The sequence below is a fragment of the Molothrus aeneus genome, chromosome Z, assembly GCF_037042795.1.
Source record: "Molothrus aeneus isolate 106 chromosome Z, BPBGC_Maene_1.0, whole genome shotgun sequence".
In the NCBI taxonomy this organism is placed as follows: domain Eukaryota; kingdom Metazoa; phylum Chordata; class Aves; order Passeriformes; family Icteridae; genus Molothrus; species Molothrus aeneus.
In genome coordinates, this window is record NC_089680.1 from 54,228,038 (window position 1) to 54,248,263 (window position 20,226).

At 37.5% G+C, this 20,226-nt stretch overlaps 1 protein-coding gene across 1 annotated transcript; it reads right to left on the minus strand.

Annotated features, from left to right (window-relative positions):
- Positions 1-429: 429 nt before the first annotated feature.
- Positions 430-19,453, minus strand: ZNF475 (zinc finger protein 475). The gene is given in 6 exon segments (XM_066569786.1): positions 430-581; positions 3,809-3,982; positions 5,025-5,044; positions 6,484-6,502; positions 10,760-11,177; positions 19,436-19,453. Coding segments are annotated over 6 exon segments (801 nt in total).
- Positions 19,454-20,226: the final 773 nt, after the last annotated feature.

Below are 20,226 nucleotides of genomic sequence, written 5' to 3' on the forward strand. Positions count from 1 at the left end.
ATGTGAACACTGGAGTGCTCCAAACAAAAAACCCCAAAAACTGGAAAACCCAAACAAAAATGAACAAACTTAAAGGAGCTACATGGTTTCTCTGGTTAGTCAAATTCGGCTAAAGGTCTTTACACCAACCAGAGAGTCTTTGAAAGAGGAGAAGCAAAATTTTGTTTTCAATGAAGTAATTTTCTCTATTTGACTTTACGCTTTGATTTTTACTCTGGAGACTTTTGGAGCACATGATATCGTTACACAATAAAGTTTTGGTGACCATGTCTCTCCGGATGAATTTTATTTCTCTCATGGTTTGTCTGAAAGGCATGGACACACACACCACACACACACACACTTTATTTAGCTTAGGATAAATGTGTGTCTGTCTGTCTGTGTATGTGTGAGCAGACATGCATTTGTATGCATGTGTGTTACTCCACTTCACTTTGCAGGTTTCGGTTTACAGGACCTCTGGTGGACGATCAGTCTGTCTGGAAGAAAAGTACGCCCACAAATATCACATGGAACTAGCTGGGCTTGGGCACTGGTCCAGGCAGCCTCATTTAGAGCATCAAGATCATAGAAACCTTTGGCTGGAAAATTAGAAAAAGAAAGTATCAGCTTTCATTCTGGAGACCCACATTCAACTCTTTATGGAAAATATTTTCAGGAAATACCTGTTGACTGAGCCTTTCAGTTTAAGCAAAACATATTGCTTTTGCAAATGAAAAAGAAAAGAAAGAAGCAAAAGAGTAAAAAGTATATTAAAAAGGCTGTTTTCTGTCCCAAGGGTTGAATTAAATTAACTTCAAACTGAATAATTTTGTATTGTATGAGAGTACAGAGAAAACATCATGCTGTGTGTTATGATCTGCATTCTCAGATAATTATTAACATCTTTGCATACGTACTATTATCAGCAAATTCACTTTTTGGCTTTGCTTCAAGCTCTGTTTAACAAGCATGTGTTATCTGACCATGGTTATGGGTGGGAGCATATCATACTTGAGAATAGGCTCTTTGTACTGCTCTGGACAAGGGGCCCAATTTTCTTCCTGTTAAAGTCTATGTGAGTTATACTAAAAAGTGGAGTAAATCTTAGATAAGCCTAAAACCTTACAGACAAAAACTACAGTACTTTAAAGCCACAACTTCCTGTGAAGTCATTGCAGTGATGCATCTATTGTCATCTAAACACTAATCCAGCCCTACCCTCAGTTATTTTCCACTGCGGGAAGAATGACTGCTCTGAAAATTCGGAAGCATTCTTCAAACAGTCAGATGTGTTTTCAAGATTTAATTTGGGTAAAAAAAATAGTCTTGTTTACTTTCATCTTGAAATGGACTTTCCTTTTGAAACGGATTTTCACATAGTGTCATTTCAAACTGATTTGCAAAAAGGCCAGGCAGGTTGCTTAATACCTGGATTTAGATCTTAAGGATTTTCATTTGAAGTGCATGCAGAAAAAAGTCTACAAAGTCTACATGGCTCAAATTAAATACGTATTTGCTTCACCCTTCTTATTTGGTATGACAATATAGAAAAAGATTTTAAAATCTGGTTTTTTTCTTTGAACTGTTAGCAGTGGACAATTTTTGAAAGAAAAGGATTTTTGCATTTAAAAATATTCCATGGTTTCTGTCATTGGCACATGATAGAGCTCTTCATTAAAGGCCCATACAATTTTAATATGAATCATATCCAATGGTTCACATAACCACAATAAGCCTTAGATCTCTTAATATGCCTGTTCCTAATGTTCTTTTTGTTAGAAGAGTAACCAAGTAGTGTTTCTTTTCTTGGCTGAGACAAATATCCCCTCTGCTTGCAGGAAATGAATGTGTATTTTCTGTACTTTGGAAAGTTTATGGAATATTAAAAAAAAAAAAAAAAAGGAGAGGGAGAAAGAGAGATTACTTTCTCCTTGCAGGCATGTGTTAGGCATTCCACAAACAAAACACTGTGTAATGAAGGCAGTGGTTGTCTTCCCGTGACACTTGAGTTTTCAGAAAAAGATTTATGTAAGTTATAAAAAGTTTTATGTAAGCAGTTAATATTTCTGAGCTTTTTTTGAACATTGTCTATTTCATTCAACAACAGGGGTAATCCCTCCCCCCTGAGCTAAGAAACTGTGAGACATGCAGTACATGCATGTGGTCTGAAGGTCAGTTATAGCATTTACCACATGATCAAGAGTAAGTCTTATGGAAAAAGAGCAACACTGAGATTATTTTCTCAAAGCCAGGAATATGAGGCAGCTGCAGGGGGAACAACAGTTTTAGCTCAAGCTACAGAACTGATCAGGCTCGCATCAGCAGGCATTTAGGGACAGATGCTGGAAGCAGGTCAGTATCCCCAGAGGAACTGTGGGCACACACCTCACAGGAGATTGGAGGCGCCTGTGATATGACTCATTGAGTAAATGAGACAACTTTCTGATTCATATCTGGGAGCCTTCTGCTAGATTGTTTTCTCAAAGAGTGGTTGTCTTTCCACTTTCACTCCTTCAAAATAAGAATAGTGTATTTCAAAATAACCTGATTTGCCTTTTTGCATCCCCCTCTTTCACATGGAATTCTCATTTTCTCCATCTGTTTTACCACACAATGTGTAATAATTAAAAAGTGCTTAACATCTTAAAAGGCAAATACAATGAAGATGTCTTTTGAACACATCTTTTACTGCAGATTCAAGTATGCCACTTGGCATCTGTTAACCAAGTTCCGGTTTTATATTAATTCACTTTAATTAACTTTGATTATTATTTTGAACATCTGGTTAGCGTTCTCAGTGATCCTACTCTCTCCAGCATGTCTTCTGAGGACATATTTCTTTGTACTGCTGTAAACTGATCTAGTGTACGACTCTTTTACAAGTGACTTGTAGGAGACTTTGTCTACTTTTCCAGACATTTTGGGAAGCTGAGGGAAATTGTGGGGAATTTAAAAAAAAAGTGTGTGTGAATTAAATGCCTGTGAGGAAGTGGTCCAAACTTGGCCCAAAGTAGCTCAGACCAGCTGGCAGGGCCAGGGAAAGCATCCAGCAAGAAAGATGAAATAACTTTATGTGGGAAGTCCTGGAAACAGCTTCCAGGCAAAGCATGGATAGGAATTCCTTTACATCCTAGAGTGAACATACGACCCTCAGATACATATGACAGCCCATCTGTGGGGATGCTGGGGATCATCAGTGTTCATTGACTTGAAGAAGTGGATTCTTAGGAAACAGAACCCACAGCACAAACATGTAAAATTGGCAAAAATTAATTGTTTACTTTGTACTACATATATATTTTTCTCCACTGAGTTTATATTACAGTGTCTCAAAATGAAAGCTTCTCAGACTTGTAAATAAAAAGGGATCAATACGGGCTGTTGACTGTAGCAGAATCTGGCTGAAGTATCTACACCTATGTTGCCTGAGGGTATTTTATTTTAATGATTCTGTGTCATGTCTGCATGTTATTCTTGGATGTTTTTGCTCGTTTTAAGACATGCCTGTGTTAAAAGAAGTCAAAAAATAGTAGTGTAGCTGTGAAGCAGGTTGCTAATCTATTTGTGTTTTGATTCAGGACACATTGGCACATAGAGGGGAATGTCCCAGGAGCCATGTTCCATAGATAATGACTACTTTTACTTTCAAGACTTTATTATTATTTTTAAGGTTTCCTTCTGTGAAGCAGAAGAAAAGCTTAAAACAAGATCTTGACAGTAAACTGGAGAACAAAGTACTTGCAAACTGTTTACCTATTGCTTTAAAATATTTTTTTAATTCCTCACACTTTTTTGCTCATCTCTCTTAATTTGGTCTGTAGCTTACCTTGCACAGTTCTGACTTCAGGTTTTTTGGGTTCTGGCCTTCTCAAGGGCTTGGGAAGGTTTTCATTCTCCTGGTGCCATTTTTTCAGGCATTGTGGCTCATGTATACTAATAGATTTTGTTCCATACTCACGGCCACATATGTAGCAAATCACTGTTGGTGGCCGTCTTATCACTTTTGCCTGCAAATAACAACCATGAAGAAGAATAAACATTGTTTTCAATATTCATTTTGAATCAGAATGACTTTGTATGAAAGCTATCATGTAGATAAGGAATGTGTTATCTGTGAAATCTGTGTAACTGGTTTTTTCAGTCTGGTATTGTTGGGAATCAGTCCTGAGGCTTGTAAGAGATACTGCCTCATTAAGTGGGCACCTGGAACAGGCAGGTTTCTTATGCAGATGCTGGGATGACCGATGGGTGTGACTAATCTATACTTAGCTGTGTTAAGTTTCCTCTCTTTTATTTTCATACCTGCAAGTTCATGAAAATGCAAAGTCTTCACATGCAGAAACAACACCTCTGCTTCATCAGGTTGCAATGCAACATCCATCTTAAATGGCTGAAGCCATTTTTTACTTACAAAGCAGACATAAAATGGAAAGCAGCAACAGAAGCTTCATCTGCTGAACTCTTGATGTCTCGTACAATAACAGAAAGACTCCATCTTCTACCAGAACACAGCTCAAAGCGCTGTGTCCAGCCTTAGTATCTCTCTTAAGCAGGACAGTGAGGGCAGCACTCCCAAGAGATGATTGTGGATCTTTACATCACTTTTGACAGAGATTAGTTATCTGGTGGAATTCTTGGCCTTCAAAAATTAAAACCAAGCCAGGATATTTCAGAATGAGGGGCAAAAAAGAAACTGCTGTTTGTTTATCCCAAAGGCCTTAGTGTGAACCTTGCCAGTGACTGCAGCAAGGGCAGAACTGGACTCTAAGCAAGTCATTGTTTCCACACTGAAGATCTGCTTTTGTTCTCAGAGGAAAACAGCTCAACAACAGAAGAAAAAGATTCCTAAACCCCAAACCTCACAAATACATAATCTAAGGCTGAAAAATGTATAATTACTGTGGAATTGCAGATTATGGACTCAGCTGTGTCCTTAGGCGTGTCTTGGGCTACGCGTGGTGTCAGTACCAGCCGTGCTCAGGAAGTAGGATAAAAACATGCTGCAGAGAAGAACTCTGAGGCACACAGATGGGTCTCACAACTGCCAGCACTTCCTACACTTCTGACTGCAGAATACCAGTAAGAGATGAGTTATCCCTGCCCTCCTCAAGTTAGACGGACAGCCATGCCAGACCAAATACAGGAAACCTTTCTCACTCAAACAAGAGTAGTGGGGGTTTCATTTTTTCCTCTGCTGCTGTGTAAGACAAAGCATAACCTGTTCCCGTATTTATGACTCTTTCTGTCAGCCCATCAATGTGTTCACGAAATTCTGGGCAGCTCTTCTTGTATTTATGTTACAGTCTGAAAATGTCATTAGTGAACAATCTGCATAAGATTGCCTTCCTGTATCACACATGTAATCTCACTTACATGAAAGAAATACTACTCTATAAAGTGTATTTTTTCTGGGAAAAGTTGGACTTCATCTGGAAAGCTCTCACAATGTCTTGCAACATAACATCCAAAGATGGGCTCTCCAAGGACATTTTCACATCCTCTTGACTTACAAATGGAATTTCCTTGCTATCTTTGATAACACAGTATTTTATATAAGCATATTTTCTAATATATAAAATACAGCCTTCTTCTCCTATTTTTTTGATGAATACAACAACAGCTATTTTAAAAACATCTTATAACTTTTCATTATCAAATTTCAGTTACTTCTTTACTTCAAGTTGTGAGCTAGAACTTGTCTGATTTTAAAGTACGACTCTGGGTCCAGATACGAAGTCTTCTGAAGACACTGTATGTTTATTTGTAGGCTCTGGAGAATTTTAGATAAGGAAACTACAATCAAAACTCCTGAGGTCAGAGAACTCTTTTTAGTGTGCATGACTGCTGTGAGTATGGTTATACTATTTTAGAAATTTCTTAAAAAATGCTAGGTGTAACATCATTGGGAACACACTTTCCCCATGAGTTCTCATTAGCTGGGTTCCCGCCATTCATTTAAATAGTTACTTATTGGCTACAAACTAGGAAAGACCAATTTGACTTATATTCAGATTGTAGGGACTCTTCTATGGTAACATAATAAGAAAAAGGAATCCTAGTGCAAATGCAGAAATCTTTTCAAGTAGAAATATCTGTCTTTTGCAATTGCCACAATTAAAACTGGTACAGAATCAACAGGAGAAAGCAGAATTAATTAAAAGAAATCAGATCACTCTTAGGATAGAATTATTTTTATTCCAGAAAAATACTGAGATTGACCCATCACCACACATACAATTATATACACAAATTTTTCTCTGCACACATGTTTAAAACCTGAAAGAGATTAGCCTAACAATTGGTAGTAACAGATTTTTCTTTTTTTAACTGTGGAATCCAAGATATGATAAGCTTTACTTGGAATTTTTGCAGCTGATGATATTTACCCTTCATTTCTTTTTGTTTTCAGTGTGTCTATCCCAAATGTAACATCTGGAGGCCTGCAGTTTGAAACTAAACTATTTTTGGAAACACCACAATTTTCCAACCCAAACTACTCACAGGCCAGTGGCTAGGCTGTCTGTTCACTGCTTTGTTTTTAACTTTCAAAAAGGGTTGTAGGGAAGGTCTGTTCCTGAGGATATGTGTTATTATAAAAATACCTACAAATACCTAACAGTGTAGTTAGGCTTTCCTCTGGTGTCTCAGTATTTTCTTTTTTACTCCAAGACTGCTAAGTATGTCTGCGTGACTATGAATGAAGTTATTTAGTTCAGAGGGCTATGCAACTATGTATTTTCAATAGACCTGACATTACTTAAGGTTAGCCCCAGGCTGCTGTTATGGTGTTACATGAGGTCAAATCCTTCCATACTGCACAAAGCTTTTTATTTCTTCTTAAGTACACACAATAAGACTGAATCCCAAACTTCCCTACATAAATATTTATCATCCAGGACTGCACACACCTCTTCCCTTCTTATTTGTTTAATTATCCATTTATTTTAATGGGAAGGGGGGGGGCATCCTGCTCTGCTATGGAGCTCTTGTCATAGACTTGAACTGCCCATGGATTAGAGGCTCAGGAAAAGAATGGTGCAAGCACTTAGCAGCAGCAGTCTATTGTATGAAAGCAACCCTTTCCACACATTCCTCTCAGCCAAGTAAAAGACATTTTGCATAAGGATCACGGACAAGGTATATGGTTCTCATGACTATCCAAAGCTGTCACTCCACTTCACAGCCTACAACAGCACTCATGTTAGGACCATATGCCTTGAACAGCAAGGTAATTCTGCAAGATTATGCATACAATTAAAAATATTACTCCACTGGAAGCATGAAATATCCCATTTTGCTCCTGATGTGCTTTTTTTAAAATTGAGTACGTCAGTACAATGAATAGCGCATCCATGTACAAGCAAAGGAAGGAAGGACACAGTCATTCCCAATGATAACACTCAGTAAGCTTCATTCAAACCACCCATTCACTGTCCATTCTCATCTACCTTTCTATATTTGCAAATTTATTTGTCAGTATTCTCTAGGAAGGTATTGAAAACCACTGCAATGAGGCAAAAAAAGCTCATCATTGACTTTCCAAGTTCATTAGAATTATAGTGCACCTGAAGAAGCCTTCCCTTTACCAGGATGCTACATGGCTTTAGGCTAGAGCAAAATACAACATCAAAGCTCTTGCTACACAAATTTTCAAGACTTGCACTGTGTTAAAATGCATTACAATTCAGCAAAGGAACATCAGTGAAATCTTTTTAGGTAGTTAAGCAGATAAGAAGAAAACAGCAGATGGCAGCACCATCTAATAGGCTTTTAAGATCAGCATTATCTACTGTCAAAAACCCCATAACTCATATACATACAGCAAGTTATTGGTGCTCACTTACACATATCACATATTTTTGTCTATGACTTGCACTAAAACAGAGTCTGTGTTCTACAATAGAACACAGACTCCGTTTTAGTGCAAGTCTGAGTTTCAGTAGCTGCAGACACCACTTCCATTGTTTGGGGTATCACAGCAGAATCCAAAGCAGAATTTCTGAGCTGATGTGACCCTTGAGAGTCTCTAAGCAAATGCTGTTATTCTACACAGCCAGATATGATTAACTCAGATGTGTTGATTGATTCTGAGAGCGAGGACAGGTACTGGAAGAGACAGCTTACAGAGGCTGTTCAGTCTCCACCTCTAAAGACATTTAATGCAGAACTGAGAAAGAGTTTGTCAGTAATGATACTGGCATACTTGATGCCACACTTGCTGAAGGGGAGAGAGTCCAGGGTGTACGGGCAGAGGCATACAGGGAGAAGTGCTTGCAGTTGTAAAGTTAAAATGCACTTTACATGATATATCACTAAATCAGTCAGAACTTTATTTTGAAAATAAGGAAAATCCAGGTTTTTCATTTAGGCCATCTTTCACTGCATAAATTTATTTAACAGTAGCACTAATTCTCTTAAATACATAAGGGCTGGGTGGTTTTTTTTCAGTTATTGCTTTCCTCTGATGTTCTGCCGAATCAGGACTTTAGGCAAGTACTTAAATAATTCACTGTCACAGTGAGTAAGTCTGTTAGATGAGACAGGGACTGCCCCAAATACTTTCCAGCCAGGACCAAAACAGTAGCCATTTCACTCCACCACTAGTGTAGCACTATTTTTTAACAGTATTAATAAGCAGCTGAGTAGCTGGTAAGGTGAGCAAAATGAAAACCATATGCTGGAAAAAGAGGAAGACTTTAGTGGAGACACAGACCTTGACCGTGTTCATAATTAATCTGCAGTTATTCCATAAGCCTAATGCTTTTCCACATCCTTCAATGTGTGTTTTCCACACCTTTCAAAATGTTCAACAGGAAATGAGGGTTCTCTCACAGAGAATTTAAATCTACAGGAAAGTGGCTTCCTTTGACAGCTTCTTATAAATTGTCTGCAAGTCCTGAGGAACCCCTTGGATCACAGGACATTTCTTTCAATCTTCCCATCACATCTGTACCTTTAATGCATAATTCTGTACTAAAGAATAGACCTCAAGAGATGTAAAATCCATTATCTCTTCCTGAAAGTCATTGTTAATAATAAAGTCCTTCAAAGTCAATTACAAACTAAACTGTAAGCTGTACAGCCTCATTAGTTCTGCAACTGATGAACTGTAACTGCTTAAAAGTAAATGAGGAAACCTGTTGTTCACACAGAAGGAAGAACAGATTTTAACAGATTTCATTTTGGCTCTGCAGAGCTCACAGAAGTAAAAAGTGGCAATAATGTTGTTGTTCAACAAGTCAGCAGATGTGAGTGAATCCACAAGGGGAGCAGATACGTTGTGCAAGAGGGTAACATTTTTTACAGATCACTGTCAGTGCCAAACCACACTCTAAACTTTTTTTTTATGGGACCATAATTATAGAAAATTGCCCTCACCTTCTCTTTTATAATCTACAGAATTATGTGTGATAGATTAAACTCTCTGCTTCACACCCATGCCTTTCATTGAACAATCACCTTTAGAGCAATGACAGTTCTTTGGGAAAGAGCACAATGTAGTATAAACAGCACCACTTTTCCTACAACTATAAATGCAGCTGTGTAGCACTTTGAACTGCTTGTGGATAATGTACAATTTGCTGATAAAAGCAAATTTGCCAAATACATATCAATTTTCGAAAATGTATCAATCAGTGGCCTCATAGACCATAATAAATATATTCACCAAAATATATCAATTAGTGGCTTCATATAGCATAATAAAAAAGGGACTCCTGAAGTCTTTAGTCTCATGTGAGCTAGCGTAATGCTATTGTCTTAATTTTACTCAGCAGCTGGTAAACTGACATGTTACACACTTTGCCTTCTAAAGCATCTTAAGAAATGCTCTGCATAGCATTGCGTTCCTTTCGTGACTGAGAGATCTAAATCCCATTTTCGAAAGTAATGTAGGCAATCAGGATTCCAGCCCACATTAAAAAAAAAAAAAGAAAAAAAAAAAGGCCATTTAATTTGGACACTGGGCCTAAATTTAGACAACTATCTTACAAAACTCCTGGCCAAAAGACAGCTTGTGCAGAAACAAATGCAAAAAAAAATATCCAATTTTCCAAAACTCTGTGTAGCTTTTGGATAATGTGAATCAGCGTCTTTATTCTTGGATCCTGAATCAAATTCAGTGGAAAAAAATGTGCAGTCTTATTTATTTTGTTGTTGTTATACCCAGAACTGCTGCCTTTGAACATGCAGTCCTCAGTAAACTGATGTTGCATGCCAAGGTTAAGAATAACAGTAGAATATGAAAATCATGTTTTGAAGCACTTGCAGGACAATGAAACACTGCATTTCATGTTAACTCAAGAAAAATACCTAACATCTCCTAAAACATACGACATCCAAACCTTGCCTGATCTGCTCAATAGAATCTCCTAGGGAACTAAATCAAGCAATGGTCCCTCTTGAGGATATAACTCTTAAACTCTCAAAGATAACCCAATTACTCCCATTCAAAAGGAAAATCAAAATAAATAGGAATAAGTAGTTTCCCTTATTCCCTTCCCAGTATTTCCCTTTTCTTTATCCTCTATTTAGCAGAGAAAAATTTGCATGCAGTTAAAAGCTCCTTCTGAAGAAAAGTGATTTTAAATTTGATGGCAAGCCAATCTCCCCTGTAATGCCAAGCATCAAGATGCATGCACACCCTTTCATACAGTACATGGTAAGCAATTTACCTGGTCTGATACAGCTGGTGCAGCCCTGCTCGTTCCTTGACGGGCCTCAGATGGATCACCATTTGCTGGGCCAGGTCCAGATCTTGGTGCTTTACCAGATTTACTAGCAGCAGCACTTGGTAGCCTCGCACTGCTGCCACCTCCTTTGCAGCACCTTTCATGCACAGGGAGACGGTCAGGAAAAAAGGTTCGGCCACACTTTCTACAGGGCACCAGCTGGGCTTGAGCACTATAATAAGCTGCTTCATTTTCATCTGCAAGTGTATAGGAACCAGAACCAGTAAGGACCTCAGGTTTCCTGGGCTCTGGCCTTCTAAGGTGCTTTGGTAGCTGATTGTTCTCAATACGCCACTTCTCTAGGCACTTAGGTTCATGTATAGCAATAGATTGTGACCCAAATTCTCTGCCACAGATATAGCATACCTTGAAGGGAGGTCTTCTTGGTGTTTGAGACATGTCTGAAGAATTTGACTGTTGTGATATTATTGCAGTGCCTGGTCACCTTTTCTGGGATCCAGATTCCTAGATGTACTACTTTGGGAAAAATTCTGTGAAGATCTGGAACATAAGATCGTGAAACTTGCTCTAAAGGCAAGGTGTTAGAGATAATAATAGGGGCTTCTTCAGCACTTGATAGACTACTACAAGTTTTGTTCACATTGTTTTTCTTGACATATGTTTCCATGAAGAGTATCACATTTCAGGAAACTTCTCTCTCTCCTACACATAAAGAGCTTGGGAAAGTCTGGTATTCAGAATGATTCTACATCTTCTTAATCCATTTTCATGAGCCAAAATATATTAGGGACTTCAAAGCTGGAACACTGAACCTTATGCCTGCTTCAGTAGAGAAGGGGGTTTCTGTGTGTTATCCTTTTGTCTTTTGTTCTACACGACCCTGAAACAAATGAAATTAGTATAAATTAATAAATGCATTCTCTCTAGTTGAGGTTACCAACCACTGGTTTTATCACAAGGCACAATTAACCTTACTAATCTATTGTATTTTTAAATAGGAGATAAATAACATCAAATATATTCTTATCTGTAGTGATCAGCTGAACAATGTAAATCTGAAATTCTGGTCCCAGAGGACTGTAAAATCACGAAGGACATGAAATAAGATGGGTTTGCACAAACTGAAACTGATGACATGCAAGTGGTTTGGTGTATAACCAATATGCTTTATTTTCAGTTTCTGATAGAACTGGTATTTCTGACAGTCTTCAAAGTCAATACTTAAACATCATTTCCCTGTATCCAGAGACGTAAGAAAAAGTCTCTCAGTAGACAGATGTCAATGTCCAATCTACAAAGGGACAGTAAGAAAGGAAAGTGTTACCAGTCAATCTATTGGTTGAAAGAGATAATTTAGCCCCTTAATTCAGCACTTGTGGTGTCACAAACTCTCTGACCAGTCTTGATTGTCCTAGTACAAGAGTGATATTAATGAAACGGAGCAGGTTTCTTAATAAGGCTTACTGAGGTGCTTTGGGGGCTGACGTACGTGCTGGATGAGAGAGAAAGGACACTGCATTTGTTCAGTCTCCAGATATTACTAAATATGTTTCAGTTTTTCAATGTCCAGTCTACCCCTGTAAACAGATAAATTTGTGCTTTATCCCTTAAATGTTCATTTCTCACAGTATTTTGGGCTGGTACTCCAATGACTAGAAAATATAATTCAGACCATACACATGTACTGCAGAGGCTACTGTTTTAATTGCATGGTAAAATAAAAAAACAAACTAGCACATCACATAGATAGGTAACTGCCAAGGACAGTCTACTTCATCTGTGATAGAAGAAATATGTGGCTGAAGTCATCTTGCCCTTATTGAATATTCCAGACTTTATCTCAATCCTTCCAAACTTGTGGGGGATTCATAATACACAAACATATCCACACCGGCGGCCGTGGTGTCTTGGTTCACTTCCTTTGCTGCAACCTGGATGTTTTTACTGCTTTTTTTGCCATGTCACCTTTCAAGACTCTGTTTCCACTCAACAGCCTTTTCACCCTCCTCTGTCCCACCTCTAAACCCATGGGCTGACTTTTACTATACCCAACTGCAATGACACAGTTTTGTCATTAATTTTGAGATGACAAACTTAAACTTTGTCTGTGTTACTAAGAAGCAACTGAGCTTATTCTAGTCTCTTACAAATATTCTAGGGGGTACCTTAAGTATGGGGGCAACAGTGAGAAAACAAGTTGTCATCAGGTTCATGTGAGTAGTCATCCTTTTGCCTAGCACACAAAGATGTTTAGATTGCTGCATTGACACTGCTTGCTTAAATACTTACAAAGCTGGATATTTCTGGGACACTTGGGATACTTTCTTATTTTACAGATAATTCCTGTGAAGCTTGTATTTATTTGTAGGAAAACTGGAAAATGTGAAGATCATCAGACCCAGTCTGTGATTTGTGCTGGAACAAATCTGTGAGCAAGTATGTTGTAGCTAGCTGTTAAAAATAAAATTTTTGAGGACCATTATACTTGGTGCATTCAAAGCTAACACCTCATCCAAAACTGTATTAGATAACTGCAGTCAGCTGAAAAACAGGCTAAAGTGTGTGCCTGTCATATCCTCTCATGTCTGAAGCTATCAGGTGTATCAGGTGAACATAATATACGCTGATGGTTACACAGAACTACAGCACCAGAATTTTTAGTTCAGATATCAAAATAACAGGTTCAGCAGTATGTGAAATTTAAATATGCAAACTAGTATTTAGGCTACTGTACTGCAAGGCTGTTTGAAAGACTGGGAGAGTTTCCAAGGAGGGTGGCCTGTTGGATGAATCCAAGCTGGGAAATAGCCAAGCTCTTTAGGAGGATGAAGGGAATGGAGAGCCAGGGAAACATTAAAGGGTCATGAAGGCAGCGGAGATAAGGGTTATTGGCAGGTCACAGGAAGGGAGCATAAGAAAGTTCAGTAACATTTCAGGGAACTTCTGAACTTTGCAAGGTCCTATTTATGTCCTATTTATTGATTTATGTCAAAAAGAAACTTTCTTATACCTGAGAGGATTCTTAAAGCAACAGTGAACACTGAACTGCCATATGAAGAATGTTAGGTGACTAAATCTGTTGGCATTAGGAATGAATCAGTCAATAAAAGATGCTATAAACAATCTATTAACAATATAACCTATTGTTGGATTTCCAAGCTTGCTATTGTAAATACTTCATAAGAGAATTATGCTTCCTTGTGGGGATTACACCATTTGGTCTACATTTATTCCTGCCAACTTCACTGTTATTATTTGGAAACTTCCTATAAATTCAGTGTGAAATGAAAAGGCATATGAGCAGTTCAAATCTTCTCTCAAGCTCAGTGGTAAAGATGTGGGAGTAAATCAGGACTGGGATTTAACAATCCAAAACATAAAACTTTCTTATGTTTTTCTTTTTAAAATGTTGCAGTATGTTTTAATAAAGCAGGAAGGTACAGTTGATCATTTCATATAGCTATGGGAAAACATTTCTCTCCTCTGCAATTCCAATGAGGACAACACTTAAAAACAACTTCATGAACTGCAGTGACGTCACTTACAACTATAGAGAAATTCAATGTAATTAAAAGCAAATTAAATACTATGTCTAGTTTAGAATCAGGATAAGAGCTTCAGTCTAATCAAAATAGAACAGAATGATGAGAGCACAAGCAGCTCAATACCTCTATCATTTTCTTGTCCTGAAGTGGGAACGGGAACTCTTGCACACAGTTTTTGAACTTCACCTAATCAATTGCAACAATAACATTATTGCAACAACAGCAACCATAGCATTATTAACCACAGTGGTTCTGTGTTTCTGTGGTTCTGTTGTTTCAGAAACTGAAACAACATCATTATTAACAACGCTTCACTTATGCTGCCTTCTTTTCACCCTCCTGTGTGATTCAACCTATAGAAGTGGAAACTTTTTCCCTGAAACAGCCTTCGTTATGTCTTGTTTCTTGTCAGTGTTGGAACTTGGAAGCAAAGTTGACACATACGTTTCCTATTTCCTGTATGCAGCTCATTTCTGAAGAGCGACCCTCTCTGTTTTTCATCTCTCTTGATTCTTTCATGTAAACAATTCCTCAAAAACCATTATAAAGTCATTTTATAAGCCTGGATTCCTTGACTGAATTGAAAAAAACATACTTGTGTTAGCTAGGGGATTAAACTGGCTGTTTCCAATGAATCCACAACACTACTGCTTTTGACTTAGCTAAAATTCCACACGGAGACCTCCCAGCTATAACAAAAACAGAGTTTACCTTATGGAAGAACACATTGCACGAAGCTTCCTACCACCAGGACACACTTATTCAATGGAAAAAATACTGGAACAGTTGTGAGAATTTGGGGATTCTGTTTATGTACAGTTTATGGATGCTGACTGGTATCACAGCCTTTCCATGTGTAGCTGTATCAGACTGTAAACTCTGTTTAATCTATATGGCTGGTTTAGTGTCACTGTTCTAATCTGCTAGCACAGAAAGATAAGTCCTTGCACCAAATAAACACAGAGCTTTCAAGCTTACAAGTCAAAAGTGCCCCAAGAACCTCTTAGACATATTTGACTCCATCTAAAAGCAGAGACAATTAAAAAAAACAAATCCCCTTGGACATGCTTGGCTTCATCTAAAAGCAGAGACAACTTCCAGGAAGACCATAAACAGGCAAAGTAAGCAGTGGGAACCAAATACTTTGCTATTTTTTTTTAAGTGCTTGATAAAGCTGAGAAGGATTTATATGGAGTACTTGCTTCAGGTGACAGTGGCTTAAATCCATAAGGCTCTTTGGAGAGGTCATCTATAATTGTAGAATGCTTACAAAAATCAGGACTCCCATAACAGAGTTATAAGAATGTCTGCATAAGTTGATCTGCTTGAGGGAGAGGATGAAAGGATACACAGACACATAAATGAAGAGGAAAACATATGGGTTCAAAATGGTGGCAAACACAAAAGCCTGGCAGAAGCTCAGCTACAGATAGATTGTCAGCGCCAAAAAAAGAATAGACTAATTTTAGCTTGCAGAATGGAACTGGTTCATCCATTATCTTGGATTCAAAAACACTTGGGTTTGTGTACCCTTGTTTATGTAAAACCCCACTTCACTCTGAGTTTTCCCTTTGTTTTCCCTTTGTTCAATACTACCCTCAGTGTTGTATACTTATTTTGCCTGTCCACCATGCAGTGCTTGGAACCAAAGCTTTCTGTTTGTGACACCACTTTGTTATGTGGGTCATTTCATAAGGGTAATTTATGTACATTGGATTAAATTCACAAGTATCCTAAAAGAAAGGATTTTACTTGTAATACCTAACTGTACTGTTATATAAATTGGAAATGTCTCAAATAGCTTTAAGTGAGAAGCAACAAGCAAAAGCTTCTTGTACAAGGGCACCCAGAGATCCTGGTTTTTCAGTTTGGGCTGGATTCTGTAAACAGACAAAGGAGAAAACTCAGTGTAAGAGGATATAAGATATAGAGATATTAACTAAGTGATCTGCCAAGCATAACACAGCAAGTCTGAAAAATAAGAAAATTAAATTTAGATTTTCTAGCACCTCAATACTGAATCAGTCCAGTCTCAGGATTTTCTAAGGCTGATCCCTAACTCTACAGTCAAGATAAAAGTAAGTCTTTTTTCTCCACTTTCATGGGTTCTCTTTATATTTACATATAAAAAGAGGTGTCAGAAAGGACAAAATGACACCATCTGTTGAGTGCCAGAAAGCATTGCTTCAGGCTCTTTCCAAATAAAATGTTTTCTATGAGGCATCCCATTATTCTTCAAGGGAAAGCAAACAAAATTTAACCAGCATCTCAAGCTTTATTTTTTCTTGTGCTAATGTTTTATATTGCTCAATTATAAATAATTTTAGAAATCCGTTAAGACAAAGTACTCAAACATAAGCTGGACAAAAATATTGGACAATTTGTAATATCTTACTGTTGGATCTGTTTTTCACTGCAAGATAAAAGGAAAAAACATTTTTATGTTTCCAACAATATTTTTAGCAAATTAACCACATATTAAAAACCTCATATTTTTCTAGTTCAGCACTACATTCTCTCCACAGTTTCTGGCTGAAGGAATCTCCTTTGGTTAATCCTAGAGACTAATAATTTCCTTCAGTCATGTGAAAAGAATAATCTATTATTTTATGGAAATAAATACCTAAGTTTACTATGTCAACATGCTTCATCTTTTCACAGCTGAGCACGATCCATGTCTTTATGCATCCTCCTCTCTCAAGAAACCACCTGCAAGCTCCAAACATACAAATATTGGCATATACCTCACTTCCATCAGCTTCAAGACTTTGTAACACCTAATATCACAGCAGCCTGGCTTAAATGTCTCAGGAGCAATGCACACCCAGAAACATCCCAATGTGCAGCTTGTTCTAGCAGAAGATCAGGTGCACATACACCTTTTCTCCCCTGCGATCTGCAGCCCAGACAGTGGTGGTTATGCCTTTGTCTAAAGTGAATGCAGCCAGACAGGAGGACAGGACAAGAATACTCAAAACCAAACAGGCCAAGTTAAAAAGCCATTGTGATCTGATATTTGCAAACAGGCTAGAACTATCTGGGAATCTTCTAGTGAACCTTTTCCCCACTGTTTAAAGTGTTGGTTAGAAAAAACTGGAAGTTTCCTCAAAGATGTATCCTGAATGACTTACACAGGAGAGAAATCGTGGGCGTCTCTGAGCCTGTGTCTGCATATGTGTGCAAAAGTTCACTACAATATAAGATATGGAAAAATACATATCCCAGAGGTTCCTATACAGCTCTTATAGAGAACTATTTAAGGTGTTCTTTGATTGTAATAAGACAATCAACCTAGTCAATGCTTTTCACAAGTTTCCTCTGACCAGTGAAATGACCAGATCCTTCTTTGAATCTGATTACCTTTCTACCTAAAAACCTACCTTTATGGGTCACTCAAAAAGTCCCTGGTACGAACAGTAGCCAGTGTATACCTGGCATTTAAGAAGATCCTATATACAATTATGCAGTAATTAGTTCTACTTTACGTAATTAGTTCTATGTAAGTTTGTGACTGTGTTACCAGAGAAAGCTGGAGACTGCTTCTAGGGACCCAGTAGTTCTTTCATGTTATTATGTCCTCTGCCAAATGTAAGAAATAATTCCTTTGATTTGAATGAGATCCTAACATTATGTGAAGAAATTATGACTGCTACTTGTTAAAACACATGGGGAAAAAATGAAATATTTTTAGTGAAAAAAGGGTAATTTTTTAGACTTTTAACATTCAAAAAACTTTAAAAATTCATAATTCAGTAACACGATTCTCTCAAATCTCAGATATCCTTTAGACTCTACAGTGTTCTTGGTTTTTGTATTTTGCTTAGGGTAAACTAAGCAACCAAGAGTCAGGGTAAAATTTACCTTTGTTTTACTCACAATTATTTAATGCATTCATCTCATATTGTAAAGGAATAATATTACTGCCTCCACACTTATTCTTGTGCAAAAATCAGCAGATATATTCCCAGTGTGAGTGACAATAGGGATACTTACATATAACATTCTGAATCATCTTCAGCTACTAGCACATATCTGTGATATTTACCCTGCAAATCCTAGATAACAGATATGCATCAAATAACGGATAATAATGGGTATGTTAACCCTGCCCACAGCACAGAAGTAGGAGAGAAAGCAGACACTGAAGTATGCTTACACAACTCAAGGTAAGCAACCTCTGCTTTCCAGCTCAATTATCTTTGTTCAGCATTTCCATTTCTGGAACTCACATGCACAGAATCAGGGTTTTTTTTTTCCCCGGGGATCTGGATGATGACTATGCAATTATTTCAATATAGTAGGGTCATCCTTAGGGAGAAAAAAATGGTGGATGGATAAATGCATATTCAGTTATTCTGAAACAAAAAGAATAGAAGCCAAGAATGTCAGCTTGTACAAACTGACACAAGGCAGTGGAAGTCAAAAGAAGGATGACACTGCACATGTGCTGAGAGCCTCTCCCCAGAAGTGTAAAGTGATTCAGTCATGGAAAGACACTTTTCCCAATAATCTGCAGTAATACAGTTATATTATACAGAAAAAGTAATCTAAAGCGGTAAATGTTCTTTTCTTTTACAGCGTAAATCAATCTTAATAGACTGATTTTTCTGAATAGGAGAAAAACTGTTTCTGCTGATAAATGATTCCATAACTAAGGTTTTTGGTACTTTTGTTATGAACAGGATACTCAAATAGACAATCTGATTATCATGGAAATTACTAAACTCAGCAAGACAGGCCAGCTACTAAAATATGAAAACTAAATGAGCAGAGAGCCACAAGAGCAGAAGAGAAGCTGAGGGAATCTAGATCAGCAGATGAAATTATGTTAAGTGGAAAATGTCTAGAAAAACAAAACTCTGGACATTCCAATTATTTTGTGAAATGCTGGAAAACCTAACATTATTAAATACTCATTGTTGCATGAATAATGCAGCACATCCTAATTCTTTGCAGAACACTCATGATGTAGTAACACAAAAGAGAAAGGCCTGCCTACTAAATCTGTTACGGAAAACAGTGTGGTAGGAGGGCTGTCAAAACATTCATCATGTCCATCAAGAGCCTTAACAGCACTATAGCACTCATTCTGAAGGCTCTTGCTTGTAAAAAACCTTATCATTCTTCTACATTACTATTTTTCTCCTCCAGATTAAATCAACAATGATTTACAACTGGTTTGAGAGGACATGATGGATTAAGGTCATCAAGTTTTACCTGGTACCCCTGGGTCATGATGATTATGTAACTTGTCATGTTTAATGAGCATCTTTTTCTCACTTTGTATTTGAAGCATTGGTCTATATTGTCCTGTTTTCTTTTTTCCCCTGTCTTATAATTCTTTAGGATTAAATTCCATGTGCCAACAAAAATACATATGGAATACAAACCTGAAATATCCCCAGATGTGGCTTAAAAGAGATATGTCTGAGCCTCCTACTGTGTAGCCATAATTTCACCTGTTTATAAGCCAGTGCATCCTATTAGAGATCAATGGCCTACAGAGTTAAGGAAATAGAAAAAGTAATTTTTAGTAGAATATATTAATTTATAATGAAGGAAATTGTATTAGTTTGTAACTTGGGAGATCAGTTCTGTTATAGTACCTTAGGAACAAATTTTGCAGTAAGCTTTAAGATAAACCACTTGGAGAGCAAAGTTTTCTATTTCTGTTGTGCTTTCCAAACAAAACAAAACAAAGCAATACAAAATGGCTTTTTTACTAAACCTTTTCATTATTATTATGTACCACATATTTTCTAGGAACAGAACTGAGATAATTTGTTATATAGGGCAATCAGCAATTATGTGCCAGGTAGGTCTGCCTTTTACAGAGAATAACATTTCTGCCTTTCAATGTCCACATTGTTAGCGTGACTACCGCAATTATATTGTCCTGCCCTTTAAAACACACACATAAATGAGGATTGGGGAACCAAAAAGTCAGAATATCTGACCTGGTAAATGTTCACGCACCATTTTTTCCAGGCTAGGCAAACCTCTGCAGA